The sequence below is a fragment of the Loxodonta africana genome, chromosome 14 (genome assembly GCF_030014295.1).
Source record: "Loxodonta africana isolate mLoxAfr1 chromosome 14, mLoxAfr1.hap2, whole genome shotgun sequence".
Lineage (NCBI taxonomy): Eukaryota > Metazoa > Chordata > Mammalia > Proboscidea > Elephantidae > Loxodonta > Loxodonta africana.
Genome location: NC_087355.1, coordinates 10,000,001 through 10,024,781, shown reverse-complemented (window position 1 = coordinate 10,024,781; position 24,781 = coordinate 10,000,001). Strand labels below are relative to the sequence as shown.

Genomic DNA, 24,781 nt, shown 5'->3' with positions numbered 1-24,781 from the left:
TTGTGTAACTAAAGCATTGGTCATTTGATATATTTTAACTTTATTTAGGGCTGCACGTCCCAAAGTTTTATACTGGACTAGTAAATCTGACATGATTAGATGTCAGTTTTACTCCGCAATAGCATAATTTTAAAAGAAAACTATAAAGCAAAAAATAATTGAAGAGCCTTACCTGTTTTCTGACTGAACGACTACTCATGATTTTTTCTACCACTGGACCTTCTGCATCAACAGATTCCTAAAAAACAGGGTAGAATGAATCAATCCAAATGGGAAACATGGCATTCTATGCTGCCAAGGCAAGAGATCATTCTGTCTTGCCTCTCTCTCCAGACCCTTTAAATCACCAAGTACAAAGTCAGCAGTGGGAAATATGACTGAAAAGAGCAAGAGCCTCACTCTCAGAAAGGCAAAAGGAAGCTCTGTGTTTACAACTCTGTGATGATGTGGTTTCATTATGTGGACAAGAACGGGTCCCTAAAGCCAGAGAGTATTCAGAAACTCCAGCTGCCAAGAAAAAATGAGCTCTGCACGACAGCAGTCAAAAATACAACTTTTCTGCCTCTACATCCATGGGGTAAATATACTCATCGTTGTGTTATTATAGGTAGCATTTATCTATGGCGGTCACATTAAATGCTATGGAACAGCTTAACGGAGCACAAACTACCAAATAAAATACCAAACTACATTTAATACACTTTCCAATGAGTTACCAGTTTGGTAATGAAAGTACAGGACACTAATGGTAAGAAAAGAGCATTATTTAATTAAAACAAAACAAAACAGAGAGCTCTTTACCATAATCAGTCCTACGTTACTACTCACATTTTACACAAACTATTTTAGCCATCATTTACATTGCACAGAGAATAAAGTATGCCCTGCTGGGTACTACAAGGCAGTAATTTCATAAAGGGGTTCTTACGGTGCCTAACAGCAGGAGACAAGCTTCGGCGGTTTATTAAAGTCCCAGCAGCTACAGCACTGAATTCTCAGAGGTAAATCCAGCTGCCTTGTCTCCCAGCTCTGACTTTCCTCAGCATAGACCATTAATTCTCCAAAATTGTGTCAAATTACATATCACAGATGTACATAAATTTCAGTGAACAGGGCTTTTTACAGGATACTGCTAAACAAGTAATTTCCCAGAGCGCGTAAGCCAACATTAGATGAAGGTTTCCCAGTTAAAAGTCCAGTGCTTCTGCTTAGCTTCTCAGACTCCAGTTCACCTGTTAAAATGCACACCTGAATCACCCACCCCTGATGGCTCACCTGCTGCTCTGACTGCGAAGTATTTGAAGGGGAGTCTCTTCCAGCAGCATCTCCATCATCTGCCTCCTCGTCAGAAATCTTGAACTCCAAGTCTTCGGTGTATCGCTTCCTCTTCACCTGCCTGCTGGAACGTCTCTTCTAAAATGAAACCCCAACAGCGTGGATGTTAAATAGCAGTCCGTGACAGTCTCCCTAACTTCTCAGAATAGTAAACGATATCTTTAAAAACTTGATCTTAAGGAGAAGCTTAATCCTGTAAGTCAGGTTAAAAGACAGTAGTGGCAACAAATATAATGGAACTGGGCAGAGATGTGGAGTTAAAAGCCGGGTAGCAGCCCTGGCTCTGCCACTTCCAGCTCCTGGAACGTCAACTGGAAAATAAAACGGAAAGAACAAGTCTTATTCCTCATTCAGCCGCTGGGATGATCGAGCATGTTATAATACCATACAAGGTACCCACAATATTTCAAAACCAAAACCAAACCCACTGTAATCAAGTCGATGCCGACTCATAGCAACCCTACAGGACAGAGTGGAACTGCCCCATAGGGCTTCCAAGGCTGTACATCTTTGCTGAAGCGGACTGCCAAATCTTCCTACTGCACTCATATTTGCAGAAGGACATTTAAATTGAAGGTTTACATTTTAATCTTGGTCCTAACAAAAATGTCCTGAACTTTTTTGAGGGGTTGAACATCTGAATGGCAGAATTCACAGTGAATGAATCTGAAAAGTAATTTACTTTTTTTTTAATTTAATTTTTATACCACACTAGCTAAAATGTAAAAGATTGGTGACAGCCAATGTTAGTAGAAATATTGGCAAAACAGGACTCTCACACCCCTGTGGTCACAATATCAACAGGTAGAGTCCTTCTAGGACAATGAGGTAGCATCTTTCTAAAATACCCCAACCCTTCGATCCAGCAATTGCACTTCTCGTAAACCATGCTATGGAAATGCTCCCACAGGACACATCTTGGAAACATCTCTAAGGTAAATTATTAAGTAAAAAAGAAAAATGCATAACAAGATGCAGGTTATGATTCTACTTAAGATAAATAAGAAACATTGTGTATCTACTTGTATGTGTGGATCATCAAGACATAAACTCCTGAAGACCAAGACACTGCATTTCTTGTTCATTTTATGCCTCAAATGAATATATGAAAAAAAAGGAATGTATATTAATATGTTTTCAATAACAGGAACAACGACAACCAGAAAAACAGAAAGGAAAAAAGAGAAAGCTAATAGCTGTTAATTCTAGGGAGAGAAGTAAACAGAGCAGAGGGTAGAGTTTTGTACTTTTTGTTCAAGATAATTTGTATTATTTGAACTTTTGGGCAAACAATTAGTTTTCTAAGTTAATTAAAAATAGGAGACAATAACCTTTTCATTTATATGTGTACATAATAAAACCTAATCTGAAAATACTTGTACATTTTAAATTGTTGATAAGTCTATAGAATGAGTACAAAAAGCACATAGAAAAAATGAAAAAAATTTTGAGGAAAGTTAACACTTATGTAAACATCCTTCTAAGATTTATGAAATAAAACTTTTTAAAGAGTTTCATGAACTTCATGGGCACAAACACTTTCCAGGCGGGACACCTTGGCAGAGAAAGGCAAAATTGCCACCATGCACACCAAAGAAGTGACAGGTATGGTACTTTCAGCTCTTGGACAATGACCACAATCCCGGCACCTTTTCCCAAAGAATCAAACTGACTAGTTTTTATTTATTAAGTCTGTATCCTCCCTGCTTTCAAACAGGGATTGGAGGCAGCTCACAATACAAGCCCACTCTAATAAGTACATCAAGAGGACTGCCCCACACTGTCAGCTCCTAACCCTACACAGCCACGGGGGGGCTTAGCCACAGAGCACCATTCTGACTGGAAACACTGGGTAATGTTTTATTCACATACTTCCTGTGGCTTAGTGAGAGGGAGTGGCCACATGGGCCAGGGTTCCTCCTCTGACCCTCCTCTCCACTACAAAGCTTCAGTGCTGCCCAGAACAAGCAATCCCATGTGGAGGCAGCACAGAAGCCCTCTGGGACCCTTTCCCACATCACTGGAGGCAGCTTAATCTCATGGGCCTTGGAGCTGAGTGCCCAGGTTTGACAAGTTATTTTGTGGACCCCAGTTTCCTGGTCTGTAGAAAGGGGTTAATGATAGTAATGACTGTAGGATATTGTGAAACTCACTTGTGGGAATTCGTTTAAAGCATTTAGAACAGGACATGGTACAAATTAAAGGCAAATGCGATTAGGAGAACCAGCGTCACCGTTAACCTGCTACTCCCTCTCCAAAGAAGAACCAGAAAGCAACAAGCTACAAGGCTAGCCATGGCTTCCATGCTCTCCTCCCATAACTTTTCTCTTGGGCTCACTTTCTCACCTCTCACTTAAGTCTTTATGACTTAAATACTATTATCAAGAACATTTTGTGAAATTTAGCAAAACATCTGTATTTCATTTGGTATATGAATTTAACTAAATTGAAATGGATTGATTCATATTTTCACCCTTCTACCATTACTGGAAGGAGGAACATGCTACCAGGGACATACCTGTGAAGTGTCAACAGGTTTCTACACCTGGAGTCACACACACTGTCCCAGTACTCTATCAGTAGATGGAACTAAACACTCTTGGATGGGACCTAAGACTAACATACTAAAAAAATGTAATCCACTTTACACTAAATCCTACTTTGATACTAAAGAAAGGTTCCAGTGTAGTAAAACAGGGAGCTTTTCTTTCTTTAAAAAAGAAAGAAAAGAAATTTATGTATTGGTGGATATTACTTTTATGAGGTAAGTTCCTTCTAACAACTTTGTGAAATAACTTTGTGTTGTCATCACTATTTGTCTGTGCAACAGTGATGGAGTTGTTGGGCACGGTCAAGTCCATTCCAACTCACAGTGACCCTACAGGACAGGGTAGAACTGCCCCATAGGGTTTCCTAGTGATGGGGTTAGACAGTAGCATATACAAGGTCACATAATAAGCGTAAAAACAACCCAAAATACAACTGGAACTCAATTTCCTGAAAATTTTAAATGTTATATGGCTTCTCTCTCTCTCTCTCTGCTACATCATAGTTGATATTAAATTCATTTATTTTAGGTACATAGGTTCCTTTTCTAATCTCCCAGTAAGAGTTAGTTCTTTAAAAAATTAAATGATTTTATCCCTTAATTATGTTTCTATTGTGGTCTGTTAACCTATTAGTATCTGGAAGATTTTTGTAGCTCAAAATAAAATATAAGAACTGTATTTAAACCGTAACTTAAAACTCGTGAATTGACACTAACAACTTTGGAGGATTTTATTTTTAAACTTGGATTGCATTTAAAAAGTTACGTAGTTGTAGCTAAGAGCGGTATACAGAAGAGAAGATTTGCATGTGTTTCCATGAGCTCACTGTTGCCATAATCTGTGACACAATTTTTTAGTTAGTTAAATATATATTGCATTTACTTAAATATAAAGAAATCAAGCACAAAACTCAAGAATTTTACCCCTCAGCCATTTATGCATGTGTTACAGGAAGAAACATCATAAACAACTAGCTGGCATCACTTCCTGTATCACAGAAACGGAGAAAATACTGCCCGCAACATCAGATCTACATATGTGGTGGCTTATATTCATAGCAGTTAAGCACCAGCCAATTAGAAAGTATGCCCTGATATTCATTTGAATTGATTCGCTTTTTTTCTTCAACTGAAATGCAAAAAAAAATCCAAAAAAGACTATTAATTTCACTAAGTCCATTTGAATCTACATTAACACAAATAAGACTTAAAAAACAGCAGTGATATTTGTGAACAAGTAACAGGATTTTCTTGGCTCACATGAATAAATTTTCTCAATGTTGTCCAGATACTGTTGTCATAGAAGTTCTAGTTTAAGCAAATACAATTAGGGATAAAACACCTTGAGTAAGAAAATGAAATTCAAAATCATTAAAACGCTTTAGTTTACAACTCCCTAGGTAATTGAAAAAAGTAAAATAAAACTACTTACCTTCCCAATAGCATTTCACCAATGCGTAAAATAAAAGGAAATTACAACACTGGCCCATACTGCAAGAGGTATCACTACGTTAGTCATACAACTAAACCAAACCAACCCACACCTGCCCATGCTCTCTCTACCCTTTCGGGTCCTCTTAGCTTGGGTCATTCGGCAAAGTTACAGTAACTAAAAAAGAACCCAAAATATCTGAAATTCTTTAGACTGGAGCTGCATACACAAATATACTGTTATTTCTAACTTTTAATCCAATTGGTAAGGGTGTAGGTGGAAGCATGGGTATGCACTGAATGAACGGTAAGAACAGGTCAATCCAGCTTCTTAGAGGGCTGGCTTCTTAGTCCAATAGGATCCTCAGGATCCACTGCAGGGTAACTCAGATGTCACTCACATAGGTTACATTCCCAGCCATCCCAGTGGACAACACTGGCATGCTTCCAGGGAACCTAACAAGGAAATCATTTTTAACTGTCACGTGTAAGGATCCCTCTCCATCCAATCACGGAAAGCAGCGGCCTTTACACACAAGAACCCAAATTCCTAATGTTGATTTCATGGGGAGTTTTCCAATCGATTCCCATAAAATCTTCCAAAAGTCAAGAGAATCTAACACTGGAAAATTCTGCTGAGTTGCTATCCAGAAAGTCACTGACTAGCTCATAGAAAGTCCAGTATCACATGAATATAACTCAACTCTGACCATCAAATGTCAGAAACCCTAAGACAAGCTACAGATTACACCTTGATTGTCTTATTCTGCAAAACTAAAAAAAAAAAAACAAATTGACAAGCAACAACATTAAAGAAAAAATTAAAAATGTGAATGAAGCTTTAAACAAACTCATAGATTAACAATATATTAACCAAAACATGAGCGGTAACAAATATAAACATCAAAATATACATTTACAGAAATAAATGAAGATCCTCATTTTTATTATGGAGACAAAGACAGCAAAACCATGGCATCCCTGGCCAGGAGTTTAATTTCGCGTTGGCCCTGCTGCTCTCATCACTGTAGATATAATGTTCCAAAATAACAATAAGACAGCTTAAAAGCATCTCTATAACAAAGACAGGGGAGGTCTACTGTTAACACTTTATACATGTCTAAAGTTACCCCATACGAAATAATCGAGGCTTGGGTATCAGAATAATGGTATTACCTGAACACCTGGCTCATCATCTTCTTCAGGAGGAGGAGATGGTGGGGGTGTTTTTTCTAAGTCTGAATTTTCAGAACCTTCTGTTTTCCCCTTGTTGACCTTTTTCTTCAAAGCACTTGCTTCTGAATCAGGTTTCTTATTACTAGAATTCAAAGTGGATCACTTAGTGCTCACTTTTTAATGTGGTTGTCCACACGCCCCATGCCTTATATTTCCCACATTCATATCCCTGAAGAATCAATGACGATTTATAAATCGATGCATTTTGGCCATTTAAAGGTAAGTACTATCAATTAAGTTTTTATGGCAAAACCCCATCCTGATGACCTTTAACAAATAGCGGACCAAATTAAAAAGAAATTGCACGCAAACACTCCCAATACCATACACAGTACATTTGGTCATCTAGTCAATGCAAAATCCTTGCCAACACACCAACCCAAATGAAAAATAAGATTAAGAAGGACTTTTGCTATCAAGTTTTTAAGGTGTAGAACATTTCCTTTAAAAACTGTCATGGAAAACTAGAATATAATGATCTCTCTGTGTCTCTTGTGGTTGAATTTACACACTCACATTTAAGTTCTTTTTGGACGGATACTGTGAAGTGTCCTCTTTAATACCATCCAGCTAGATTTTTATCCAACTTAGAAGCTTTCAAAATATAATTACAATACATAGCAATTTCCTGTTCTTCATAATTTTACTTAACAGAGCTTTCTTAATTAAAAATAAGCCTTATTTTGGGGTAGTAGGCATTTTTTGGCATAGACAAAATTAGCCTTATTTTCAAAAGCTACGTTACTGAAATACAAAAATATAGCAAAACAAACCCAATAATCAAAGCACGTGTCCCATTGTATGTTTCTGTCAATTATTAATAGGATTTGAATGTTAACGTCAGTCAAAAGAGAGGTATGAACTTTAAGAAAAAACATTTCCAGTTCAGCATCTCCTTAGAACTTTACCTAACATTCTCTCTTAGAATGCACATGTAATGCTACTGCCTCAGTTTCTATAAACAGGCCCCAAGATTTTCTAAGATCAATGATCATTTGTTATCTAACAATTAAAGTAATCTAACCACAGTGATGGTAATTTTTCACTCTTTCTAGAGAGCCTAAAATCCCAATGAATTTTGAAAACAAAAAATATTATTTCAAAACCCTTTCAAAGTTTACCTATTAAAGTCTGTAGATTCCCAGAACAGTGTGCTGACAGTGTGCGTTAAATAGCAGTTTTTCAACATCAGGTATCCAAACCAAAAATCAAACCCGTTGGTGTCGAGTATAGTAAAAGGAAAAAGGGGCCTGGGCACATACATGCCTTTTTTTTTTTTTTTAAATAAAGTATGTATCATAAAATAGTTCAAAGGAATTTTTAATATAATGAAGTATCCATCACACCCCTAAAATCTATTTTTTTTTTCCAGCTAATAGAACAGCTTATAGTCTTAAACTAGTCGGTTTTAAAAAACTACGAAGAGCTTGTTTGTGTTTTGTCTTGTCGACATTTTAGCACAGTAAATAGCCACATAAGGAAATAAAACAATTCAAGATCATAGCAAACCGCAGTTCGGTTTAAAGAGTTCTTTTTACTTAGCGGGGTGAGGCGGGAGAGAGGCAGTAATCTAAAACTTTAAGTCCCCAAAAGATCCGTAGAAAACATAATATTTTTTAAATTAAAAAAAAAAAAATCCATACAACAATTCCTCATCCAACTGTCCTAGTGTTTATGCTACACATGGACAGAAGTCTCCCCTACTATGAGGCTCCATTTCCAGCATTTATTTCCGCTCTAACTGCCACAAATTATACAATACTACAGCTGAACACTGGGCCCCTTTCCTTTCATCTGCACGCCAAGAGCAATCAGATTACCCTGGTAACCAGCAGTCACGTGACCAGCACCTGCTCTTTTGGCTGGATGCCACTGACTAAAGCCATCTGCTTCCCTCAATCAGCTTTCAAACATTCTCAACACCTGCGCTGCAGTGTTTTGTGGTTTCTTTTATCAAATCAGTGCAAAACTGCTTCCAAAACTTTACATATTTCTCAAATTTGTTTAAATCAGAGGTAGACCTGTCAAAGAGCTGAACCGCTGCCAGGTAAAGTGAGCTGGCAGCTCATGCTTTTCCCAGTGACCTCTCCACAACCAGGCAAAGCGCACAATTTAATTTCGTGGTGGTTACTGTGACCTGGTGCTCTCTCCTAGATGAGCGAAAGGCTCACTGTCCTGAAGAGGGCAGAGCCCAGGTTTGATGGAATATCAATTTGCTGAAGGAGAGAAGTGCTAATGATTTTCCATCTGCCCTTCCTAAGAACGAACTACATGGAAACTCCAAGATGGCTAACAGTCAGGCATTACATCTCCAAACACTTAGACAAAAAGCACATAAGCCAAGGGAAGCTCTTACACCAGATCTGATCACTGAAAGGTTTCTGAACTCCTTAGGCCTTGCAGTGTTAACGGGCTTCAAAGACGGCTAAGCGTTCCACGCTAACATCTTCTCATGACATCAACAAAGTATCCTAAGGGGGGGGGGGTCGAGGAGGGGGGTGCTACGAATCTTCAATATCCACCCAAGAACATCACAACCACGAGCAAAATAAAGTTACAGAAATCAAACTGTCTTTGCTACTGCTTTGCAATAAACTCAGAGTTGTTTTAAGAGCTTTGCCCAAAATACTCAAGTCAAAATTTTTCTTTTTTCAAAAGAAGGTGAGATAGCATGGTAGTGAAGAGCACTGCTCTGAGTCAGATGGACCTTAGTTCAAGCTCCACCTCTGTTGTTTACAACCGTGACCCTGGACAAGTTCTTTAATTTTCCTGAGCCTTAGTCTCTTCATCTGTAATTACATCTTCCTCCAAGATTCATGATGAGGTTTAAATGCGATAATGCATGAAAACTTGACCAGTGTCTGGTAAAAACGGTTAACACTCAAACACATCTGAGAAGACAAACAGCCGAAGTCAGGTGAGGTCTGCTCTGGCTATACATTCAGCCCCACTTGGGCCAAATCAAGTGCAGAGGTTTACAGACATGACTCCACTCCTATGAAGCAAGACGAATAGAAAGAAAATCTTTTACCGACATTCCTACCAACCAGAAGAACGAACAAGCAAACAAACCCCAACTATGCCCTTCGCATCCCCTCTGCCATTGCTCTAGTTCAGACACGCGTGACTTCCCCCCTAGACTATTCCAACAGTCTCGTCTGACCTCCACACTCAGGGTGCCCCAATGTCAGACCAGTGGGGAAAGGACACAGATTCCACCTTCATGGATGTTATTTAAATCTGCAAGGGTCAGAACTGGTTTTTTATATCAAAGCTAAAACAGAGCTGACCACGCAGCCTTCATCCAAATTATAACAAAAGCTTGAATGCACCAGGAGGGCACTCCTGTGGCTGGGGGGACAAGAATGTGATGAATCAAAAACGTGACATAAACCAACACTGCAACTCTGCAGCGAGGCCTCTGAGCTGTGGGCACAGATCCGAAGCCCAGTGCACCTCCGGCAGCTGTGTGACAGCTGCCCCCTGGGCCGGCCAATGCTGCCCCCCACGGCAGCCCACAGGGCCAGCCAACGCTGCCCCCACAGCAGTCCACAGGGCGGCCTGCGAGCCAGTGAGAGCTACAAGAAAAGCAAGGCCGTGCACGGAATCTTTCTACTTCTAGCCCCAAATGACATGAGCCCCGAGAAAGAGTGCCCCCCCCATGCCTTCTGCATTCCCTAGCTCGGTGTCATGGCCCCACCACCACAACATCAACCACAAATCCACCCTTCACGCTGTCACTAGGGGACCCCTCAAAGTGCTGCCACTAGGGGACCCCTCAAAGTGCTGTCACTAGGGGACCCCTCAAAGTGTGGCTCTGACTTTATCACTGTCCTGCTGGAAGTCGGCTCCTACGTATTACTGTCCGGGACACCCAGTGCTGGCATACAAGGCCCCCTGCAGTTTTGCAGCCGGCAACATCAGCTTTATTTTTCTACTCTTCCCACGTTCCCCAAAACCGTTATACTTTACGCTCTAGACATGCAAAGCCACTCTCTACACACACCTCTCTCCTCTTGCCTTCGCTCCTCCTACTCTACTCATCTTTAGGGCTCTCGGCGCTGATACCTTCCATCCGGGAGCATTCTCTGGCCTCATGGTCTGAACCAGTTATGTATGTCCTATGCACTCCATCTAAATGCCACGTGACGCCACCACACAGGTATAGCTAAAATACACAAAACACTGTGGTGACATTACTGCAACGTATTAAAGTCAAAGCTCTGTGTGTGTGTGTGTGTGTGTGTGTGTGTGTGTGTGTGTGTTTTTCCAACTACACGGTAACCTCAAGAACAGTAGGATCTGTGTCTTTTTTTCCCCCATATTCCTAATGCTTGGTCAGGCAGGTACTTAGAAACATTTGCTGATCTATTTAACTGTATAAGTAATGGCGACAACAATTAAAAACACACATATACCCCTTACTATGTGCCAGACACCACTCCAAATGCTTTTCTTATTAAGTCACGTAAGAACATCCCTCATAGGTCCTAAAAGCTTGTGAGCAGCCATCTAGGATACTTCACTGGTCTCACCCCATCTGGAGCAAGGGAGAATGAAGAAACCAAAGACACAAGGGAAACGTTAGTCCAAAGGACTAATGGACCACAACTATGACGGTCTCCACCAGACTGAGTCCAGTACAACTATGGTGCCTGGCTACCACCACTGACTGCTCTCACAGGGATCACAATAGAGGGTCCCAGACAGAGCTGGAGAAAAACATAGAACAAAATTCTAACTCACAAAGACAGACCAGACTTGCTGACCTAACATAGACTGGAGAAGCCTCAAGAACACCATTTTAGCTCAGTAATGAAGTCACTCCTGAGATTCACGCTTCAGCCAAAGATTAGACAGGCCCATAAAACGAGACTAAAGGGGCACACCAACTCAAGGATAAGGACTAGAAGGCAAGAGGGGACAGGAAAGCTAGTAATAGGGAACCCAAAGTTGAGAAGGGAGAGTGTTGTCAATGTTGTGGGGTTGGTAACCAATGTCACGAAACAATATGTGTACTAATTGTTTAAAGAAAAGCTAGTTTGTTCCGTAAATCTTCATCTAAAGTATAATAAAAAATGCCATCATATGGCCTTATTAAAAAAAAAAAAAACTATTCCTTTGTATAATTAAAAAAAAGAGAACATCCCACATAGATTCTATGTTCATGATGAAACACCTATGTGACTCAACTAAAATGAGGCTAGTGTATTATTATAATAGGGTGGAACTTAGTAATTTTTCAAAGCCAAGTAAGAAGAATGCCATTGACATACTTCCCCTCCTGCTCACAAAGTTCTATTTCCTGACCCCTATCCCCATCATTACTGATGTGATTGAGATGCAGGGCCATCAACTCAGGAAGAGAGGACACGCCCTGGGAACCATGGATGGAGAGCCGGGATCCTGCCGGGGGTTGGAAGGGCCCCTGTTCCTCTGCCAGCCTTGCACTTCACATTTCACCATGACATGGGGTCATGCTAGGGGCGGCTGGAAGCATAGAGGGCCCAGCTTAGTGACACTCAGGAGGCCCCGCCAGACCAAGGTCTGAAGGTAAGTAGCCGCCTCCAATGGGATCAGAGGGATGAGGACCCGTGGAAACAAACGTTCAGAAAACACAAACCTGGTACTCAGAGAGAAGTATGCCTCATGAAAGGGCATTCTAGGGAATACCAAAAACCAAACCCACTGCCGTTAGGTCTATTCTGACTCATAGCAACCCTATAGGACAGAGTAGAACAGCCCCATAGAGTTTCCAAGGAACACCTGGCGGATTCGAACTGCCGACCTCTTGGTTAGCAGCCGTAGCACTTAACCACTATGCCACTAGGGAATATACCTATACAATAGATTCATTCGCAGCCATGACTGTAAGAGCCCCTAATGACTAGCTGAGTGATTTTGCCTGGAGTGGAGCTGGATGAACCCATGTGAGCTAAAACCCAGCACAGATAACTCATTCTTTTTGGTGAGAAAGACTGCAGGCTTTCTAGCAAGACTTTATGCAAAGGGGCAGAACTTACTAGAAAGCCAGCTATCTGCACTGATTTATTACAAAAATTGTAGGGTAGAAAGCAGTTAAACGTTGACGACAGTCAACTAAGGATCTGAACACTCAGTAGAAAGAAGATCTGGGAAGGAACCATACTGTGGAGCTGAATGCAGTGAGAAAAATATGGCCAGTTAATGTAGACGTCAGAAGGAATGGCGGGGGCGGGGGGGGGGTTCCTCAATCAAATGGGCCATTCAGAAGAAGTAAGTTAGAAGACTTACTACACTGAAGACAATCAGCCTTGAGGCTAGCACCTCAAGATTAATCTGGTTCATTTTCAAGGACTCAGGCCTGTCCAAAATGTTACACTAGAATCTTTTAGAAAAAAAGCAAAAAGGTATTGAAGCGTGTCCTTATACTTTACATTGTTTTCATAAAGAATTGAGTCTAATAAATAAGAAGTGAGCAAGATGCTCTCTGTTTGTGGCATTCTGCAATTCTAAGAAGACCTAGACTGTCCTAATGAAATACATAATAAGCTGTTAGGGTCAAGGATCCATGCTGTAGACAGAAGGACATCTAGCTTCTCAACTTAAGAGTATAGGATTTCCTCTAAGCACCTCCTACTATTTGTAAGCTTTTTAAACAATGAAAAACAAAGTCAAAAGATAAAGAGGCACACTAGAAAAGACAAAATAAAATACAAAAACAAAGTTTAAAACGGTCAATCAAAGCAATATAAAATGTAGTACACATCATAAAGTAAAATGAACTAAACAGGATAAAATTTTTTAAAAGTCCTAAGATCAAATTTAACAGCTAAAATATAACATAATAAAAGACAAATGGCACAATAAACTAATAAGGAAAAAGACAATACAAACTGAGTGACAGCTAGCAAGCACAAAAGTCAACAGCTTCCCCCAAAAGCACTCAGAGCTCCTTAGCTGAAGCCCCAAGAGTACTCAGACTTGCCAAAACATTTGAGATTTTCTGCAATTGAGATTTTCTGCAAGGTGACCTTGGGCGGTGAGCATCCGGGGGGGTGGAGGGGCAAGTCCCTTGGCTGGCCCCCTCTATGCCACCAACCCTGACACACAGGTTAGCCTGCAGGAGGCTCTGAGTCACCCAGCCCGTGCCCCCATGCCTCACACCAACCAGATGCCTTGCTCACCCCAACTCCACCCACAAATTTTTCACTTCACTCTTCTAGATCAGAGAGAGAGAGAGAAGAGGAAGGGAAGAGAAGGGCATTCTATTTTACTCATGAACACACACAGGATTTCAGTAATAAATTACTAACAGACTTTAAGTTCTCTGAAAGTCATTACCAGAATACTTACAAACCAAATAATTTAATCTAAATTGTGACCTTAAGTGGCTGTTATAAACGAAAAAAAAAAAAAGGCACTCCCTTAATATATGATCTAGGACAGAGTTTTAGGAAAGAACTAGCAAAGAGACTTACAAGAGAGTCAGACACCGAATTCCCTTTCTTTTAAAGCATGTATGTCAAACTCAACATGCCTAGCCTTTACATGGATGAGCACCGATCCCATAGATGAGGAAGCAAGCTCAAGCTCAAAGAGGGCCTATGCTTTAGCTGGAAAAGTCACCGTCCTAGGACTGAAGCTGGAAGCTATCTGGCTGGAAAGCCCGTGCCTGAGGCTGGGGACTGACCTGAAGGCATCTAACATTCCGCAGGGAGATCCTTCCAGTCCAATGCTGCCCTAGAGGATGTTCTAGGTCCTGAAACCTTTTCTGGTGAATGTGTCCTGTTAACTGGCAACCATCCTTGGGTAATTTTAAACTTTCCAATATTAGAACCCTGAGGATGGCTACAGGGTTGACCAATGTTTTAAGGGAAATGTTTAAAAAAAATGAAAGACACAGTATAGTGGAATACTCTCCTGAAAAAGCCTGATCTATTTTTAACACCGAATATATTCTAGGGGAAAAAAAAAACGATTCTTCACACAGTCAAGAATTATCACTGAAAATCTAAAGGCCATTGAGGTTTTAGGTGCTGCATTAAGATCTGCCAGAAATAATACAGGAAAGAAGTCCAGTTAGCTAATGTGTCTGTCATTTGATCATGGCAGCTCCACACAGATATGAGCCACTTTTACACTGTGGCACGGCCTGACACTGAGATGCGACATAAAAGAATTTAAATAAATGAGACATTACAAAATAAATGCAAAACACATGCTTCCAACACCCTGATGCCATAGCACACCCTTCCGAGTGCCCTACTGCAGGGCAAATATTTGGCTATTTATGCCAAATTCTAAGACACCACGTTTATTTACACACAGCACTTCCATGGCCCAGCAAGGGAAACAAATGAGGGGGACTCCAGCAGTCAGAGCCCAACCCCCTGGATGCACAAGGCTCCCTCTGATCTGCTGGAGTGGGTCACACAACAGATGAGGCCTGCTGCCCTCCCACAACCTTCTCGGGTGCTCTTGGTAGGTGGAGAATGAGGCAGACCAGACGGTAAACCCAAAAAGGAGACGATATCACCACCCATCCCAACTGGAGAAGCTGAAAGCCTATGATTTACGTTATTCATATAGAAGCCAGGTATATTCTTTTTAATTTTTTTTTAAATAATATTTTATTGTGGTTTTGGTGAAGGTTTACACAGGACTTTAGGTTCATACTCAACAATTTCTACACAAATTGTTCAGTGATATATAGAAGTATATACTCTATGAGAAAATTCAAGGGGGCTATCTTTCTAACTTTTTTAATAAAACAAAGTACAGTGTCTTTTTCCTTAATTCATACTCTCTATTTCCCTATTTGGTGGTGCAGTGGTTAAGAGCTTGGCTGCTAACCAAAAGGTCAGCAGTTCAAATCCACTAGTCGCTCCTTGGAAACCCTACAGGGCAGTTCTACCCTGTCCTATAAGGTTGCTATGAGTTGGAATCGACTAGACAGCAACAGGTTATTTCCCTATTTAAAAAATTAAAGTTAAGCCACGGACAGATACTTCAATATAAAGGTGGCTGAAGTGAGGGCTGGGATTTCAGATTATTGATGCTCGGTAAGTCAGCATCACACAAGCCTACAGCAGCTCAAATGGGCCTCCGCTAGGCAGAAGACAACTAATATCACGCAGCTGTTACACTCTGCTTTTGTAAGAGTGCAGTCCTTTTCAGAAGCATTTTCTTATATATATATATATATACACACACACACTCTTTTTTTCCCCAATAATAATTTAAAAATCACCCTACAATCAATTCCTTCCGTTGTTTATTTTCAGCCCTAATATCACAACCATATCTGCTATGGCGATACATGATCCACCCTACAATTCACTTAAAAAAGACTCCAAAGGAATGTGTCTCCAGAAAAATCCCCTTCTAACCCCCACTGCTGTCCATGGCCGCCTCACCTCTCAAGCTTCACTTGATGGGTGGCAATGGGAGTTGAAAGTGAGCTCGACGCCACCCTCTCCCCCGTGAGCTCAAGTGGCAGCAGGCCACTGCTTTGGAATGTACTGCAGCTCACTGGACTGGCGGAAATGGAATTTCCAGCAGGCCCAGTGAGACCCATCCTTTGCACCTAGCACAGAGCAGATGTCAGCAGAACTTGTTTTGAAGGGTCAGTGCTGTTAGGCACCCTCTTCCTCCAATGAGTAGAAGCTGAACCGAGTGTTGTCAAAGACATCTGGATCTGTGCCAACAACAGGATAACGGCTCTCCCTCCCTGCTTACTCCGCTGCTTTAAGAGGAGTCAGACAAGGGGAAGGCTCACCATTTGGCCTCTCACTGGCAACGCACAGACCCTGGGTGGTTATCTTGAAAGAAAGAATGACTTGGGTCTAAAAAGACCGCATGGCTGGCCCTCTTCTGCAAAGAGATGAACTTCAGTGAGAGAGATGAACAGGAAGTGGATGCAGGGGCCCATTCCTCACTTGTGGCTTGGATTTGATGGGCAGCAACAGACCAGTAGGCAGAGCCAGGCGATGCTCCCCCACGTCACAGGCACTAAGCACAGACTATCACCTCCTTGTCCCTCCCCAACACAGAAAGTGCTTAGAAGTCCATTTCACGCCCCACTTTTAAGAAATCTATACTCTCCTCTGCAGGCACAGAGCACAAAACACTTAACTGAGCCTCTCGAATTGCCCAGTGTCTTGGGTCAAGACTAACTCATAGCAAGTGAATAAAGAAAGAACAAGAAAAAAGAAGAAAAATTGTGGGTTCAATTTACTACCCATGTATGTGATGGGAAGATATCTGAGTATCTGAGGTTTTGTACGTATTGGAAAAACTGGTTTGATATTTTGCTTTTGTTTCTATTCTCTACTGAGAAATTTTAAATGTTCAGAAGCACACTATAAAATATGTGTTAAACCAAACCAAACCCATTGCTGTCAATTCCGACTCGTAGCGACCCTATAGGATTTACCAAAATATGCCACCTTTGATTTTACTGGCTGAATAGAAAACACTATCTGAAAAGCCAAGTTCCCCAGAAGAACGTTGCTACAGAAATATTAACTAATACTATTAATTATAGCATGGTTTGCAAACAGTGTACTTCACTACTTTTGTACTTTTTTTTTAAATAAGAGCAGTCTTTTTTTTGTTGTTGTCAGTTTAAAAGAAAATGATGCTTTCACTCTTCACTTAGTTGAAAAACAGCACTGTAGTTTTCTATTAAATTTCATACTGTTGGGGGGGTGGGGTGGGGGATGGAACAAGGATCACACCATGTGCACCTAGCAAGGGCAGTGCAGGCGACTCTCTACTGCTTCATTCCACTGCAGCTTCCGTAGTCAAGTTACAATCTCCGGCCGAGTTCCCTGCTTTACGTACATTCAAAGAATCTTTACGTAGCTAAATGGACCACTAAATCCTTCAAGAGTCATTCAAAGAAAGTGCTTCCTCCAAATTCTCATCTCACAAAGGCCACGCACACAACAGTCCACCCACTGAGGAGAATGCAGATCTTCCTACTTCAGCGCCATGTATCTTTCCATATGCGAAATGGCAGCCTCTCCAGCCCCCAAATGTCTTAGCTGTTATTTGCAGTATTAACTGCCAATATTTGAAAGCCATAAGAACACCTGGGGAGAGCACTAGGGGGGTTAAATGGAAAAATATATACGCATACACATTTAACATAAAGAGAAAAAGGGACAAAAAAAAAAAAAAGATATGGTCCCAATCAAAAAGAAGAACGTGATCATTATGATTTTAAACATTCTTTCTGAGATCCTGAACACCTTTTTTATTTGTTTCAATACCATCCTATACACCAGCTCCTGGGCAGACTCTCTTAGGTTTTCTCTGCACAGGACAGAGAGGTGTGATTATGTTTTGGTTACCAAAGGGCCAGTTAGCTGAGAAAGGCCACAAATTCAAGCCTCAAACACCTACCTATGGAAACCTGGCAGTATGATAAGGTGGTGAGATGGGCACCACAAAAGCATATAAGAAAAGCCTGTCCCACTCTCCGGCAGCCAGTCTCCCCACGTAACTTAAGGAGGGTGCATGGCTGGCGAAGAACAAGCTCTCCGCCTGCCAGACAGGCAGAGCCAGCTGGACCTGTAGCCGGCCGCTCCTTCGCCGCACGCTCAGAAGACGTCCGTTTGTTCTGTACAGCCTCACCAACGACATGCCACAAAGGACTCTAAGGGAAAAACGTGCGCATCTCTGAACTAAACTTTCCGTTTCACTTCTGTTTATTCCCTCTATTTCAGCCCTCTGTAGGAAAATTATTTCCCATATAAACAAATTCATCAAGTGAACTTATTCAAGGATGAAAATAACTGGTATCACATAGCATTTTGCAAAACAAAATTGCCACCGCTTATATGCCAGTGCTTAAAAGCAAACTGCTATGGCAATTCAACCCTAGTGCGAACATAACCCAAACCCCCTATTACCTTCATCACTGCATATTCAATTTACATAATTATTCTGCTATGCTGTTCAGAATTTACATTTACTCGTATGCCTTCTACTTCTCCTTGCTTTAGGGATGCTACTTCCTTTCTAGCCTTAGCAGAACTAGACAACGATTCAACATATTCAACTCCTTTGACAGAGAGAAACACTGTCGTTCAACAGAATAATGGTTTGGTTTGCTAATTTACTTAAAATCTTGATTCAATTACCATATTATTGGCCCACCATTCCCAGCTGCAGCACAGACCATAAAGGACAGGAAAGATTTTCAGGAATTGCCTCACCCTCCATTTTAAATCAGCAACACTTTACGCTTCAAGTGGAAAAGTCACCAGGGCCAACAAGAGTGCCGCACACACTCCAGGTGCCTGCCCAGTGGCCTCTCAAAGTCCCTGGTCACAAGAAGACAGCTCCCTTTTCCCCTGGGCATCTCCAGACTCAATAGCAGTGTTCCCTTCGATTATTTCCCCACCATTGGGGCAAAACAACTCTCACCTATAGGAGACATTGACTGAGACTATCAGGCAAAAGAAACAGGAGGAAAAAAGTACTAGACCTTTTTCTTGGGAGAAAATAAGCACACTCTTTTCTACCCCCCCCCCCAACACACATAAGCAGTGACTCTAGTGCAAACCCTTGCTCAGGTTCAGCAGTACTGGACAAGTCACCTGCACGGGAGACCCGCAGTGCCTGAAGGACAGATGGCAACAGGCACGTGAGGTGTGTAGTGATCGTCAGTGGATAAACACAGGGTCAATACCAGTACCCAGGAGGCATGGGGCTGCCCAGGACTGACCAGATCCTGATGCCCCCAATTCCGAACAGTTGTTTAGGATTGTGAAGGACCTTTTAACAATTTTTATTGTTCAATTCAGCATTTTAATATCTGCCCTAAAGTATTCTACAGGAAGTCAGGATATGCAAAGTATATTTTTAAAGATAGGTAGGGCCAGTTTGATGTAGAATCAGACCATGAAAGAATATGCTTGGAAATTTATGGCAAGATCCAAGGTATATATATTTTTTCTTTTTTATCAATTTTGACCATTAGATGATGACTCCAAAAACTTGAGACATCTTGAGGCTAAAATTCTTATCAGTGATGTATTTTCTGAGCTCCAGAAAGCTTCTCTAGGTTACAGACTCCTACATTTAAAGGAAAAAAAAAGGCATACACTGTTTTTGAGATTTTGCTTTGATTTCTTTCTCCTTGGGAGAAATGTGCACAGACTTTCCTTCCTATCAAAAGCACAAGAAGCAATTATATGCTCAAAAACCACCTCAAAAGTCAGACTGAAAATTTAACCATGTGCTCCTTGCTCACAATTGTAGCCCTAATGCTTAACATAGCACCTGGCCATGGGAAGCACTTAATATTTCTGAAATTAATAAAAACAGAGTTTAAAATGGGTTGTGAATTAAGAAAGTTCATAAGGGAAATATAATGATTTTTAACTAAGAGACCACAGACTGAGGCACCAAAGAATGCTCATAAGTAAATCCAAATATGAAGTCATCTGTAAGATTGAGTTCCTAAACGTCATTCAGTTATTCTGGCAACATAAAAGGTACTGATGGCAAAAACTTTTTATTGGGGGCTGTTTAGGTATTTTCAGCAGGAAGTTGAAAATCAAAGTTTGCTCTTTCATTATACTTTGTGGCAGCATCTCACTGTTCACTGTTCTCCTGTATTTGGGTACCTGCACACGCACACAGAACAGTCTAGAAGTGAAAGATTTAGATACAGTCATCTCAGAAAGTTCACGTCAAACACGTCAACTGCAGAATCGAGTGAGTGCGTGTGTGTGTGCGCGTGCGTGCGTGTGTGCAGGGGGGTAGGGGCGGCGCGTGTTTTCTAATGGAGTTCGCAAACAGGTTCAGATTAACCAAGTCTGACCATACTTCCATCTGGAAACTATATTTTCTAACATGAGCCACATTCTGAAAAACAGATTCAGATGTTTGGAACTGGTTCAGAACAGTTGTAAGAAATGTTCAGTACAAATGAAAAAATTAGTCTTCAATGTCTTCTCCTCTCAGCTTTTCTCACTGGCTAAATATGCCTTCTGGGGGGTCAGAATACTGGTGACGGAAGAATGGAGAGGAAGTAGGACTGAAGGAAGGCCATTTCCTAGAACCTAAAGCGCATGTTACTCTTGAATGCATATCGAATGGGTAACTGCTATTTGATTTTTCCCACGTTGCGCACTAGGATTTCAACTCTGCCCCTGGAAGGCTTACTCTACCAAGTGGAGATAATTAATTCTCCTTTTTCAACTTCTGGGAAACAGGGCTGAGATGCTTAGTGAAATATAGTAACCTTTCTTTCCTCTATGATCCTTCCTTCCTGGTTCTACATTATCACAGAAAATGAGGCTGCTGGGTCTATGCTTAGAAATAATTACCTTTGTTCTGTTTGTTAAATGATAAATTTTCATAAGAATACAAAAAAATGTTTCAAAATAATAAATAATTTTTATCCAGTAAGATCTCTAAAATCTATCATCCAAATCAACAGTTCGTAACAACTGAGTCCTAAATTTCAGAATGCATAAAAACTTCATCTTTTTAGTTTGGACATTAGGGGAAAAAAAAACTCAACAATGACAACAAAAATCAAAATGCTCCACAGCCCTCACCCCCCCGGCCCCCCATGCCCCCCACACCCTCCCCACCCCCCCGCCAGGGTAGAAGTATTGGGTTCAGTTTTGTTTCTGCCCACAGCCTACCTTGACTTTTTGCTGGATTTGGGTTTTGGTGTGGCAGTTTTTGCTTTCTTTTCCTTTGGCTCTTTGGGAATCTTAGGGGCTTTCGGGGTCTTGGGTTCCTTGGGCTCTTTTTTCTCCTTGGGTTCTTTCGGTTCCTTCGGATCCTTTTTTGCCTTCGGCTTTTTCTTTTTCTTTTTCTCTTCTTGGGATCCATCTAGTGAGTTCCTATTTAGTTCTTGGTTATCAACTCCACCAGGGAAGTCATCTTTACCAAAACTTCGACTGGAATCCTCTGCCACAATGTGGTTGTTTTTCTTTTTCTTCTTCTTTTGCTGTGGCTGTTGTTCTACTGACGGCAGGTAACCTTCGCTCTTCCCTAGCTGAGCGTTCGGTCCGCTAACCTGAGTCATATCCGGCACTGGTTTCTCTAGAAAGGGCTCCGATGGAGAATGCTGAGAGACACAAATAGGAATTGAAATTAGTTTATCATTCTTCATGGTGAAGAAGAAAGGAACTGAAAGTTAGTGGCTGATGTTTCTAAAATGTATTCTATATTCAAGGTAGCAAATATTTTACCAGCTAGACAGTTGTGGAATTTCTCATATTCTCTCATCTAAAAATACATATTTCTTTAATAGGAAAGTTTCCAAATAGAGTGAAAAGAAAACAGTAATTTAATAATACGGTAAAAAATTCAAGTCGGGAAGAAAAAAAAATTCACATTCAGCTAAAAATCTTGTCCACGTTCTAACCAGCCTATACGGAAAGTGGTGAGCGGCAAAAGTGCAGCAAAAGCTAAACCGCAAAGAATAAAAGTAAGTGAAATTCTTTTCCCCATGATGGAGTGGGGAGTCAAAGGAAAGACAGGTAGTTTAGCTATTTCAAAAAGAACAAGTGTAATTAACATTGCAAGGTTCTGGTACAATGAAAGTCTGAAATCAAAGCTAAACCAGGGCTTTGAATGGTTCCTTCTGGGTTCAAACACCGCCCCCCGACCCCCCCCCGCCCCCGCCACTGGGAATTTGCATTTCTAACAAGCTCCCCGGAGATGTAGCAGGTAAGCAGGTTTAGAACTCAGGCCTCCTGAATCCTAGAACAGGATTTTTCCCTTATGTTACTCCCTGACCAGCAGTATTAGCATCGCCTGGGAACTTGTTAGAAATGTAAATTCTCAGCAGGGGTTCAAGCCTGTCCAACAGGTTCAAAGCCCTAGACTAAACACAGCAAATAAATCTTACACAGTCTAGGTCATTTCTATGTTCTCCATTAAAATATTAAATTAAAAGTACATATCCAAACATAATAACTTTGGATTGGTGAAATTTCTTGTACTGATATGAAACATGGACAATACTTTTCTTAGCTTTTTGAAACTTCCCATTTCAAAATTTCACTGAGGGAGAGAGAACTCGAATTGTCAGGGGTGACATGCTCTGCAGGAGATCACTGTCATTCACTAGGAGCACCCCCAGAGCCTGCTTCAAGTACACTGGAGAACTCCAATAATTAGGATGGGATGCTGGGGGTCAGCTGAGATCACAGTAAGTGACCAGGCAAAAATTATGACTTCTAATGGACCTTCCAACGAAAAATTAGAAAACCAAGTGTTAAATATGTGAATGTTACTCATTTCTGCCTTTTTCATAAGCTTTCCCTGATAATTAATACTAACTATAATACAAACAGCAACACCACCAATAATGGCTGCTAATGTTTACTGAGCCATCTTACTACGTACCAGACATGGGCTAAGCATTTTATATCCCTCTCTACCCTGGTGGCACAGTGGTTAAGTGCTCGGCTGCTAACCAAAAGGCAGGTGGTTCAAACCTACCAGCCGCTATGAGGGAGAAAGATGTGGCAGTCTGCTCCCGTAAAGATTTACCGCCTTGCAAACCCTATGGGGCAGTTCTACTTTGTCCTATAGGGTTGCCATGACTCAGAATCAACTTGACCGCCGTCTTCTTTTTTTATTTATTTAATACCATTCAATCCCCACAACAGCCCTGAGCGCTAGGTGTGATTGTTTTTCTAATTTTATACGTGAGGACACTGGCACTCTGGGATGAAGTAACCTGCACAGGGAGGGATAGATGGTAAGTGACGGAGCTGAAACTGACATCAAAGCAGATGGAACCAGGGTCTCTACTCCCGAGCACATGCCCTACGAAAGGAGAGCAGGCCGGAAGCTCAGGCCCACGTCCGCCAAGGCCATGGCTTACATCAGCAAAGTAAAACCCAGCTGCTGCCGAGTTGGCTCTGACTCCTGGCAACCCCATGTGTGTCACGGCACAACTGTGCTCTGTAGGATTTACAAGGGCTGATTTTTCAGAAGTAGACCACCAGGCCTTTCTTCGAAGACACCCCTGGGTGGATGCCAATCTTCAGACTTTCAGTTACCAGCAGAGCACGTTAACTGTACGCACCACCCAGAGACTCCACCAGTCAAGGAGGAAGGATAGAACCAAACTTTAAAATATAGGTGCAGGAAATCAGATTTCAATATGACTAGTAATTACTGAGTATTCGATGCCAGAAACTGGGCTAGGTACATTCTTGTGTTAGTTCACCTGAATCTCTTAAGAAAAATGTGAATATGTCCCCCAATTTTTCAGAAAGAAGTAAAGTTCAAAGAGGTACTGTGGTCAGCCAGGGCCACACAGTAAGGGCAGAGCTGAGATTTAAATCGAACTTCCTAAATCCAGGGACATTTGACTCTGTCCATCGCCTGAAATTGTATACACGGGCCACGTTCAGAAAGGCTCCACAGGTTTCATTTAATTCCAAAGTGGTTGTGACCCAAAACCATTAAAAAGTATGTATCACCGTATGAAAAGAAAGCGGTTATATGGTTCCCACTGAAATCTGCCATGGTGGCTAAAAAGACCGACATTCAATTCTCTCTCTGTGTGCCTGTAACAAAAGAGCCCAGAAGCCAAGTCAAGAGATTAGCTGTAGAGTCTGGGGAAAATCATTCTCCCTTCTGAGATTCAGTTTGTTAGTTTGCAAAATGAAGGGTTCAGGTTAGATGATTTCTAAGGTCTCTTTCAAAATCCTAGGGTACTTACAATTCTTAAAATACTTATTGCTGTTTTTAGTCATTGCTGAGAGGGAAAGAACCTGAAGAAGAATAAGGAGACACAGAAAAGACAAACGCAAGGATTGGTGTCTGGGGAAGAATACACAGCCGTAAATGGGCCTGAGTGGATTTCCGTACAGGGAAAACACAGCTAACCATCACCCCGCCTCTCTGTTTCCCCTCACAAATACTCGTAGTTGTGACACACTTTAACGCAGGCACTGTCCAAATTCTCATTAACTAAGAACCAGCGGGATATGATTTACTTGTTTCCTGACACTTAAGTTGCTTAAGTCAAGTTGTTATGCATTATTTCAGAATGTAACTAAAAAGAAAAATGCCTTGTCTTTTTCTAAAGGACACAGAGCTCAAACTTACTTGGGACAAGCTATTTTTCAGGAAATGGAAGAAAAAGTTATTCCTGGGAAGAGGAAACTCTACCAGTAAGCAATGGTTAAAACTCAGAATAGTGAATTAATTCCAGGTATGTGTACCCTCCTTAGTCTGCATGGTGGTAACTCG

The 24,781-nt window shown here is 41.2% G+C and overlaps 1 protein-coding gene across 7 annotated transcripts in view; it reads right to left on the bottom strand.

Annotated features, from left to right (window-relative positions):
• CHD7 (chromodomain helicase DNA binding protein 7) overlaps positions 1 to 24,781 on the bottom strand; it is a 226,510-nt gene that overhangs the window by 78,813 nt on the left and 122,916 nt on the right. For all 7 annotated transcript variants that reach the window (XM_064267725.1, XM_064267724.1, XM_064267728.1 and 4 more), the window contains 4 exons: positions 21,202 to 21,632; positions 6,491 to 6,632; positions 1,276 to 1,413; positions 173 to 238 (listed from right to left, as the gene is read on the bottom strand). In XM_064267725.1, the coding sequence (XP_064123795.1) occupies positions 173 to 238; positions 1,276 to 1,413; positions 6,491 to 6,632; positions 21,202 to 21,632 (777 nt within the window). The remainder of the gene's footprint in view (positions 1 to 172; positions 239 to 1,275; positions 1,414 to 6,490; positions 6,633 to 21,201; positions 21,633 to 24,781) is intronic.